Here is an 11,232-nt window from a genome sequence, read left to right on the forward strand (position 1 = left end):
TATAAAAACATAAGCCATGTAGCTGTTTTTGCAATAGCATGGGTGCAGCTTTTTGGTATCTGTTTCCGGGAGGGTGTTTGTGTCTGTCGTAGTAGTATCTGGCAACCCTGGACAGTCCCAGCCGGTGTATCTTGCGTCGGCTCTCCCTCAGCTCTGCAGAAGGTCTTTCTGTATAGCCGGTTAGCATCATGGCGAATGTTGTGGATACGAAGCTATACGACATCCTTGGAGTTTCACCATCTGCCTCTGAAAATGAACTGAAAAAGGTAAGTACCATATTAAAAGAAAAGGAAATTTGTAAGAGTATGAACAGAATAAAAAAGAAATAGGGGTCACCGGTGAAATGTGGCCTAGAAAGAAGCTAATCAACGTGAGCTAGTTTCCTGAGCGCTAGCTTAAGATGCTCAGCAGCAGCTTGCGAGTTTGCTAACCTAGCCAGTAAGGTAAGCTAGCTAACATAAATAACTGTTCAGTGCTTCGTGGCACGGCATTTTTGAAGAAAATTACAGTTAACGTTACTCATTGGTGTTGATGAAATACTGGTAATCATTGACATTTTCATCATCTCGGGCTAAATTAGAAGGATGGAGTTAGCCTACCCCAAAACCAAGAAATACACTGGTGACCACGAGTGTGATAGCTTGCCGGTTACTAGATGATAACTACATTCCAGCAAATAGCCTTCGCCAAATTGAGTAGTAACGTTGAAAGTAGCCTTAGGTTTGCCAAATAGCTCATCAAGCTAAAAATACCAAGAAAAGAAATATGATCTTGTGATCACGGCGTTTGCGTAAAGCTATCATTCGGCAATGCTAAACCTAGCGTTCAATTCATTTCGAGTTAACGTTAAACAGTAAACTTGTGTGGTGGTTACGAGCTCATGTTAATTTCACTCGTCGTTTAGCTAACGTTACTGTGTACTTAACGTATTTGTTAGCCAGCATTCATGTCGCCGTGTACTCCAAACGTAATTCAACCATTAGACAGTAACGAATTGTTTATAATCGGCAAACCTAGGGCCCTCGCAAAACATGACTTGAGATATTTTACCATACCTTTATGATCTCCTCTGTATTTAGTCAGTATTCTGTAACTTAAATCAATGAAATGCCTCGATACACTATACACTGTTGAACGCTACCGTATAACTTGTCGTACCAGTTTTTTGATTAGCAAATTTAACATGCTGGGTGACAGCGACTAGCGACAGTGTGATTCTCTGTCGAAACATTTTTATGTCAAAATGAAGTGCGCTTAGTGTGAAATTCATGGATTTGAGTGTCTTGAGATGTCAAAGGCAGCCATGTGTCCTGGTGTCCTGATGTTTTTGACAGCATGTGTACAAGTCAAGCCTTTGGCTAGTAAGGCTGGCAAGGACAGTTAATGCACTTAGTCATTTGCCCTCAGAGGTAATTAGCACAATTTGCACCTGATCTGTGGGCGCTCACACAGCTTTGTTCATGCTGATATTTTATTTATTGCAGGCCTACCGCAAACTGGCCAAAGAGTACCATCCCGACAAGAACCCTGATGCTGGAGACAAGGTATGATTCACCAAAGCATGTCACGGTAAAAGCAGCAACACAGTTAGCAACAGAGCAGCAGCCGCTCAGTTGATCAACAATTGGGACCAAGAGAGGATGTCAGCTTAGTTTGTCATCATCACACAGCCCAGCTCTTTGATGAGTAAAGTAAGGTTCAGATCAGAATACCGAACATGAAGCTGCTTTTCTTTAGAGAGAAGTGCTTCAGTTTTTGATTTGCAGTGCTCTGTAACCGCATTTCTCAGATTCTGCAAGAAGGTGACAAAAGAGACTAGACCATCTGTCTTCGTTCTTTTTACTTTTAAAGAGGGCCTCATCAAACACAAAAACTAGTTGACCCTTTTTGCTGGCATGTTCTGTTGTTTTTTTTTTATTCTTTGTCAAGCTGTCTGATCTTTTTTTTTTTCATTTTCCAGTTTAAAGAGATCAGTTTTGCGTATGAGGTTCTGACAAACCCAGAAAAGAAGGAGCTTTATGATCGCTATGGAGAACAGGGGCTACGGGAGGGAGGAGGTGGAGGGCCTGGCATGGATGATATCTTCTCTCACATTTTTGGCGGAGGACTGTTTGGGTTCATGGGACAGGGCAGAGGACGCAACGGAGGCAAGAGGAGAGGAGATGACATGGTACACCCTCTGAAGTAAGCGTGCTACTTACATGCAGTTTGTGTGTTTCGGTGGGTGGTTCAAATATAAAGTGTTGTTGCACATAACATCCCATGACTCTTTTGTCACACAGAGTTTCTCTTGAAGACCTCTACAATGGCAAAACCACCAAACTGCAGCTCAGTAAGAATGTGCTGTGTGGTGCCTGTAATGGGTAAGTTTGAATGTTTCATTTAATCATTAAAAAAAAAAAAAAAAAACTCAGCATATTCTTCATAATTTCAAAACCCAGACCAAACATGGTATGTGGTCACAGGAATTTTCTTTGTGTTAACAATGCTGATGCTTTACTGTTTGCCTTTTAGTCAGGGGGGTAAAGCTGGAGCAGTGCAGAAGTGTGTGGCATGCAGAGGACGGGGTATGAGAATCATGATTAGGCAGCTGGCCCCTGGGATGGTCCAACAGATGCAGTCAGTCTGCACAGACTGCAATGGAGAGGGTAATATGTCCATAATCATCCACACACTGGCAGTAATTAAAAAATACATTGATAGTATACAATAATGAGCACAACAGCATTTTGAAATTGTCCAATCTCTGTATGTGTGCTTGTGCAGGTGAGGTCATAAATGAGAAGGACCGGTGCAGAAAGTGTGAGGGTCATAAGGTTTGTAAGGAGACCAAGCTTCTGGAGGTGCATGTGGACAAAGGCATGAGACATGGACAGAAGATCACATTCTCTGGGGAAGCTGACCAAGCACCAGGCGTCGAACCCGGAGATATAGTCCTGGTGCTGCAAGAGAAAGAACATGAGGTATAAACAAGTGGCTTCTGATATTGACTGTTCAGCTATAGTTACTTTATTATCACGACAAGAAGATAATATTTAGGAGAAGTTTGTAGATTTAGTTGACCAACATGTTATAATGAAACTTAAAAACAACAAATGTGGCATGTCAATCTGTATCAGGAATTCCGCCGTGATGGCAGTGACCTTCACATGGTCCAGCGTATCGGCCTGGTTGAGGCTCTGTGTGGCTTCCAGATGACTGTCACACACCTTGATGGACGCCAGTTGCTTGTCAAATACCCTCCTGGCAAGATCATCGAGCCAGGTAAACATGTCGTCATAGCACAGATGATTTTATCTCTTTCATGATTCATATGTGAACAAAAGATGATAGTTTTTACATTTACCGTTTACTGCAGCTATGAAGGGGGTGGTGGAGCCGACTTTTGTTTTCGGGACAACAGATTAAAAGTGTTTTTTAAAAAAATACCCAAAAAACTGATTTTGGAGAGGCAGTCCACTGACACTAATGGAGTGCAGGCTGATCCACTTAAACATGGAATAATGGAAATGTTGCTTGCAGAACTAAGCACAGTGAGAAGTAAACATCAGCCGCGAGCCCAATTGCTGGTAAATGGCCAATGTAGCAGCTATTTTTACTTTCTCTGCAGCTAACAAGCCATCTTATTGTTTCTAAAAGATCTGTAGTCTCCTGGTAAATACTTAAGGTGTCTCTAATACACCACAAACTATAGTTAAAATGTTATTTTATTTAACCCAAGTATGCACATACATTTCCATTTCCAATTGTTATTGCAGCATTAAAATAACATTCCCAAATGAAGGTAGTGTACATATTAAAGCATAGTTTTTAAATGCCTTATATTTCTGTTAGCTTATCTCACAATACATTGTGCACAGCTTGTGAATTGAAAGGTTTAGGTGCACACAGAATCCGAGGCCTCATAATGTATCATAAGATTCTTATTTGGCCTTTTATTCATGCGTTTTTGTTTGGCAGGCTGCATTCGAATGGTGAAGGGAGAAGGAATGCCTCAGTACAGAAACCCGTTTGAGAAGGGAGACCTTTACGTCAAGTTTGATGTCCAGTTCCCTGAAAACAACTGGATTGATGCTGATAAACTCAATGTGAGTTGTGATCATTAAACATCCTGATTTGCAGTTTTAATTCCATTAATCTTGAATAATTGTGGTTTCGTTTTTTTTTTTTTTATGCCAATTAATATCTTTCAGGAACTTGAGTGCTTGCTGCCTGCTCGTGCTGAGAATCCCGTGATCGCTGCAGATGCGGAGGAGGTTGACCTGACAGATTTTGATAGGAGTCAAGGGTCAGGAGGTGGAGCCAGGAGAGAGGCCTACAATGATAGTTCTGATGAGGAAGGGGGTCACCATGGCCCAGGGGTGCAGTGCGCACACCAATAGAAAGACTCATTCAGAAAGACATGCATACACATAAACGCATAAATACATGAACATCCCTTGAGTCCCATTGCTAACACCATTCAAGACTTGATGCGCATACATGCACATTTCTCTCCTTTCATGATTCCCATGAAAAAGAGATAATACACACACATATATCGACCCTCCTCAGTTCCATGGTGCCCATAAGTCAGAGATATGCTGGATGTGAGATGACCATTTTGTGTTTATGGACATTAGTGCTCATCAAAGCCTCCAGCAAGAAGGTGGTCTCAGTCTCAGAGGTTCACTGACTGAACTTGACTCGGACCTCCCTGTTTTCATCCTAGGCTTTTACCTTTCACTGTGGGAAACACCAGTCTAGTGTATAAAATGCAAATATTGTTGACTATCTTGTATAAGGTGTAGTTTAGTCTATCACACACAAGCGCATGCTGCTGTCTTGCTGAAGATCTTGCACATGAAGACCCAGGGTCCGGACACTACAGAGAAATCTGACCCCCACACCTGTTTAAATTTCAGTGTCACTGCTGTCAACGTGCCCTGCTATCATAAGAGCTGACCTGATTACGGCTCTAAAAGTGTGTCCTCTGCACAGCCTGCTGAGAGCCGCACACGTTTAAGCCACTGCATCCCCTAAAGTGAACTGTTGTATTTTGAAAAAGGGACTGTGTAGTCCCCAGCTGTCACATTTTTAGAATATCAAAGACCTGAGTATAGCAACTGTCAGCCAGGCATCATGTTTTCTTAGCTTAGAAATTTAGCTTCTCTATTGGTTTGAATGTTAGTGCGTTCGAGGCCACTGAACTTAACTTGTGTACTCCTCATTTGACTATGAGGACATCACTTGTGTTGTATGTGTGCGATGCAGTGGCTCAGTGTGTGAGCCGCTGTGGAATGTTCTGGCTTATTAGGGTGATAGGTATTCCTGCTTTGTGTTGGACTGCAGTGTGAGTGGACACTATAGTCAAAGAGTTAAAAACAGAATGTTTATTTGTTGAGAATCTCTCCCATGTAGACATTTTCCCTCTTCTCACCAGGACCGAGAGATCGTCCTCTCTCGCAGGAAACCCACTGGGCCCGCACCACCCCTCTGTATTATACATATCTCCCCATCGTAGAGTTGTTAGCCGAATCCTTTGACATGTTACAATATTTCCATTCCCATAGACCTGTAAATAAATACGGCCCCAGTCCATAGGTGCATTCGGAGTCTACAGCAGTGTCCTTCGTTTAGTCATGTTGTTTCTTACACAAGTGAGTTATGGCCAACAGTGCCAATATAAATGTTGCGTTCACTTGAAGGTGAGTTGATGGAACCTCTGTAGACTGTTAACATGCACCTCTGCGACTCATTGTGTATGTAATTTAGCTACAGGGGGATAATGTGTACACAACTGAAGGGGGTCATTGATAAATGACGTTACTGTTGATGCTTATGTTTGTCAAGATGATAATTAAACTGTATAATACACAGTCACTAAGTTTGAGATCTGTTTTTTTTTCATATGCACAACCTGCGTTATGGAGAGGTTTTACGTGTGGTGAGATGACCGCAAACAGAAATGTCTGCACTGATAACAAATCAGAATGCTATCTGTGAAACGATGCAACTCAATAGATTTTAAATCATTAGAAAGCCACACATTTGTTGTATTTTGTGATTGGAAGTCACATGTTGGACAATGTTGACAACCATCGTGAAGAATATGTCATGTACTTAAAATTCCTTTTTTAAGAAGACAAGAATTTGCAGAGCTGTAATCTCTCAGTCTGCTCCGTCATCTGTTTCTCTGCTGTGGAGAGCTACAGGACCCAGGAGTTCCTTAAATCCCGCAGTATTCCTAAAGGATTAAAAAAAAGCCAAGGCAAGCTTTATTTATATTTCACATTTCAAACACAGACAAGTGCTTTGCATAGGCAAAGCAAAGCATCTGAATGATATTTAAAAACTGATTAAAGTCAATTTACAGAATAAAATGAGATCATGCAAAATTACAATTACACCAGAAATACAGAGGGAATGGTGGTTAACATTAATGTTGTGTTCGCTGTCTAATTTGAAGGCGTGCCTCGTACCTGTCTCGTTTGGACTGCATGACACAAGATCGCTCTCTTCTCAGCTGCTCCAGTCGCTCTCTGACAACTGTCTTCTGCTGGTTCTTATCCTCCTAAAATACAAGAATAATGCTGACAATAAAAAAAGTATGCAGACTGAATCCCTCAATTTACAGTATTTTTTACCTGTGGTAGATCTTGTGTGAGGTGCCTGAGCCTGTCTGTGTGCTTCAAGCCAAGCAGGTCTTCCTCCGCCTTTCTGTTCTGGATGATGGACAGACGCTCCTGAACCTGAAAGACCGACAGAGTGACCTCTCCCTCTCACAATGACCAGAAAACTCTCTCAGTACCCCTTTATTCACCTTTCTGTGGTAAATGAAGTTGTACTCTTCTTCCACACCTTCCTCTCACCCTTAGCAGTTGTCTCTCTCTGTCTCTCTGCTGCCTCTGCTCGACCTTTCTTTGCATATCCACCAGGTTGCGCATTGTCCTTTCTCTCTCCATTGCTGAAACCGGTTCTCTGGCTCTCTCTCTCTCCATCACTGTGGATTCCCTCTCTGCAGGGCTGCGGACAACCTTTACAACAGGAAACAGCAGATTGGTTGGTGCTGCTTCAAAATACTTGAATAATGTGCACAAATCATGAGCACTGGTTGTGTAAACATATAGTGGTGGATTTACCGTGGCTTGTGGATTATATTTCTGATTCTCAGCATGAGTGGGTTCAGGCCCTCTCAGGTCCCATGGCCCTGACTCTGTTGCAGTGGGATAGAGTCCCCCCTTAACCTCTTCTCTTTCCACATTAGCTGTCTCATTGGTTAGTCCACAGCAGAGGTCACCAGCATGCTGCTTAATCTCTGGAGGGTCAACCAAGAGATGTGGCTGTGCAGCCTGCAGGGTCTCTGCTACCGAAGCATGTGTTGGAAGGTCACATTCAGACACAGCTTCTCCCTGCTCTGCCTGATCAACCGCCACTCTCTTCTCAACTGTCAACTTATGAGAATATAAAAGGAAAAAAATCAGATGCATGACATGGCAATACAGAATTGTATGATCTGCTTTACACTAACAGAGTACCTGTGTGACTGTGCTGCAGTGCTGGTCTGCAGACTGTATGTCAGGATGACCTTTGGGATCAGACTGGAACAGAGTGTGTTTCAGGTCTTCTCTCTCCCTCTCTTCAGAAGTCTCCTCACACTGCATGTCTTCAGCTGTGCTGTTTATGTCACCTGGCTCGACTTGGGTCTTCAAACAGCTCTCATCATCCTGGCTCTGTCCTGCAGCCTCTGCCTCATAGTCTGTGTCCTCCTCTGGTGGTTTGCTCCAAGCAAGGGCGATCAGTGAGCCCTGTTTCTCATAGCTCTGCGGACCCTTTGTTGCACTGTTGTCTTCTACCTGGTTCCCTCCTTCTGCAGCGAAACTCTGATGACCATTACTTGTTGCATTTGATACACACAAGATCTCCAAGTACGGCAGGTCCTCCATGGCTGCTCCACAACCTGGGTAATGCAGAGTTTTGTAATTGTATCTGTGAGTGTATGGTAATCAATGAACGCATGTGTGTGTAGTACCTGTGCAGACGTTCTGCCTATCAGTCCCATCTGCAGCTTCCTCTCCATTCAGTTCTCGACTGTCACTTCTGATTGAATTGATTGCCGGAGCTTCAGCTGGCCCACCACTGCCGTTTTGAGCATCGACTGGTCCACTGCAGCAGAACTGAGGTGCGATTTTCTTATTGCTGCTATTTTCCGTGAAGTTTGGGATAGGAGTGAGTATAGAGCCTGAAGTAAGAGGGGCATCTGACATTAGGAGTTGGAGTGGGTTGTTGTAGCGCTGTCCTTGAAGTTCAGATTCATACTCCTCTCGTAGAGCTTGGACATGATGCACACTCTTAACAGACACAAAAAAGAACGTGTGTTATTGCGGAATCTTTTGATTGGATGCCGTGGTTGTCTTGACTCACCTTGTCCATCAGGACTGGCAGGACTGCAGAAGCTTGGATCTCCTGGAGCTCCATGAGATGGGTCAAGAGGAGCAGGGAACAATCCTCCAGTTGGTGTTGGGACCACATTGCTGGTTTACTGCTCATGTGGGCCTGCATTTGGAGCTGGTGTTGTGGCTGTGGGTCTGTTTGTTCTAAAGAAGTCTGAGTCTCTTGTGTCTGCAGGTCAGCATGGATTTGTCTCAGCCTTTTTAAACAGACATTTCTTAAATCACCCTGCTCATGACAATCTGCATAGGAAACAAGAAAGATGGGACATAGAGGATGAGAGGAGCACAAAAGAATAACAATCCTGACAAACACACAACAGAAAGAGGAATATATTGCTTCACCCTCTTTTGGGGGCACTCTGCAACCTGGTTCTTGCAAATCCTCTAGAGAGACTCCATGGAGCGTCTTGACCAGGTGCTTCCTCTCCTGCTCCTGAGTCAGCACCAGCAACTGCAGCACTGCCTGTCATGACAGAGCCAAAGTTTTTTTTTCTGCTGCTGATAAAACCACTGTAGTGTTTTCTTTTTAGCATGCACTGCCTATCTTTCAGAGTTATTGGCCCATAAGCAGATTCGCAATACCTGCTGTGGTGACAGTGAGATAAAGTCTTTCTTTTGCTCCTCCTCTTCACCATGTAGCCACAGGGCTGCCTGATCTGCTCTGCATGGACTCTTAACATGTGGCCTGAACAGATACATGAGGGACACACAGTATGCAGCTGGAACTGAGTGTGCAGAGAGCTTAAACCAAGACCAAGAAGCGTTTATCATTTCCAGTGTTGAACTCTTATTTTCACTATGAGTGTTTGTTGGCTCACCATGTCTCCCAAGACTGCCGAGCTGCCAGAAGAGCGCAGTAGGACATCTTTTCTCTCTGAGCTCTGAGAGTTGCCAACCTGATGTATAGACACAACAGTGTCAGACTCTCCCCGTCAAGCCTGGAAGGCAAAAGATTAATGAATCAGCTCCTTCCAGACCTGGTGAGAGGCAAATACACTGTAAATCCATGTGTGTCCAGTCTGGAATAAAAATGTATTTGCAAAGAATTTCTTACATTAGTTGCTTTGAGCACAAGCTGAGCAAGAGCACACAGTAAGTCAATAAGATTATCACAGGAGTGTCCTTAAATCAAGCATGTGGATACATGTTGGACCTCACATTATTTAGATTTTTTTGCTGTGCAGATCTACCAGTGACTCACTTCCAACAGGTTAAAATGTGTGTGATCTGCACCTGCTGTGTTACAGACATATTTACCGCTCTCTCAGAACTGTTAGAGTGTCCCTTTCTTGTTGACGAAATGTGTGTAACTCGCACAGCAGTGAAACGGCAGACCATGACTGTTCCCTGGACTCAGGCCGGTTTCTGGCTTGCAGGCTGGCCCTGCAGGAGAGTTATTTTCATTATGATGCTTTCGCTTGATGTTCATTAAGGAAAAATGGCAGGTGGGGCCTGCTGTATTTTCACTTCTGTTTAGTTAATTGTGGAACCAAGACACATTGCTGTATTGTAATGGGCATTGTTTAGTTGTTTTCTTTTCTATTTAAGACATTTCAGTATATTTAGTTTTCATTTCATGTGAAATTTCCAATAATAACCTGGTGCATGGGTGTTACCTGTATATCCTGAATGCTCCAGGCAGCTCAGCCAAACGGAGCATGTCACCTGACTCCAAAGCCTCCTCTGCAAGATCCTCCAGCCCCTCCTCTTCCTTGCATTGTTGCCATGGCAGCATGGTCTCCCAGATACTCAGAGCTGTGGTATCACACAAGCACACAAAAACAGGAATGTGAAGCCTCTGGACCAGGGTCCATGATGCTGAGTAAGTTGTATCTGGACTTCTGAGACTGTTTTCTGTGTTCTATTGTGATGACGGATCACACAAACTTTTCCTTACTGTAGTGTTCCTGGAGCATTTCTGTGTAGAGCAAGTGGGTCACCACATCATACTTCACTTCCACCAAGAGGAGGACGTCTGACAGGGTGACACAGCCCCAGGCCTGACCTCTAACCCCTGGGGTTTGGCCCTGCCAGGGAGAGGGCAATAATATACTTTGCGCACCCTCTGATGCCAATCTAGCAAAACAAACACAAACACATATCAACATCCACATTACAGTAATCAAGCATAAAGTTATTAATTAATTTATGCGGTAAAAAATGCAAATCTTTTACTTAAAGCAAATGGGACAATAACTGATAAAAACTGATACTATGTGTCTTTTGAAGAGGAAACAACACATTCCTCCTCAAAGAAACTAATAGTTGAATTAATTTGCAATAAAATGCATCATTGCTCAAATCAATTCACTTTGGTGCCACGGCCTTACTTGGTCTTTTATAACCAGTATCTTATGTTAGCTGATGTTGGCAAACTTTAGGTAGATATACTGTATACACTGCAGTTCACTGACTCAGTGAATTTATTTCTACTTGTGCCACTGTTGCAACATGTTGTAGCATTTAATATTATTCCATAGTTGCCACTTTTTACATAGGCTCCTTTTAAAGTAAATGTCCTATATTTAAAAAATACTTAAGGCGAGAAAATGTGCCTTAAAATGCAATAATGTATCAAAAGTAAAAGTACCAATTTAGTGCTTTTCAGGTCTTGAATCATGGCTTTCTCAAACATGCAGCATTGTAATACTGTAAGTGAGCAATGTGGCTATAAGTCTAACAGCTGTTTTACTGTGCCATTGCATTATATGTTCAGCTTATCTTACTGTTTGTTTTGCATGAATAACCTCAATCTGCAAAATAACAGGAAACACAATCCTTCACATAAATACAATGTGGT

At 42.9% G+C, this 11,232-nt stretch overlaps 1 protein-coding gene across 1 annotated transcript; it reads left to right on the top strand.

Annotated features, from left to right (window-relative positions):
* Positions 1-105: 105 nt before the first annotated feature.
* Positions 106-5,862, top strand: dnaja2b (DnaJ heat shock protein family (Hsp40) member A2b). The gene is made up of 9 exons (XM_076733392.1): positions 106-266; positions 1,485-1,544; positions 1,961-2,184; positions 2,283-2,363; positions 2,515-2,648; positions 2,767-2,963; positions 3,120-3,264; positions 3,961-4,088; positions 4,194-5,862. The coding sequence occupies exons 1-9, from the start codon at positions 189-191 to the stop codon at positions 4,380-4,382; spliced, it is 1,236 nt and encodes a 411-aa protein (XP_076589507.1). The 5' UTR covers positions 106-188; the 3' UTR covers positions 4,383-5,862.
* Positions 5,863-11,232: the final 5,370 nt, after the last annotated feature.

This window comes from Chaetodon auriga, chromosome 6, assembly GCF_051107435.1.
Source record: "Chaetodon auriga isolate fChaAug3 chromosome 6, fChaAug3.hap1, whole genome shotgun sequence".
Classification (NCBI taxonomy): domain Eukaryota; kingdom Metazoa; phylum Chordata; class Actinopteri; order Chaetodontiformes; family Chaetodontidae; genus Chaetodon; species Chaetodon auriga.

Bases quoted from the DNA above. Each gene is read 5' to 3' on its own strand.
- dnaja2b (XM_076733392.1), top strand. From the start codon at position 189: ATGGCGAATGTTGTGGATACGAAGCTATACGACATCCTTGGAGTTTCA. The intron at 267-1,484 runs GTAAGTACCATA...TATTTATTGCAG, and splicing joins CTGAAAATGAACTGAAAAAG to GCCTACCGCAAACTGGCCAA. The intron at 4,089-4,193 runs GTGAGTTGTGAT...AATATCTTTCAG, and splicing joins TTGATGCTGATAAACTCAAT to GAACTTGAGTGCTTGCTGCC.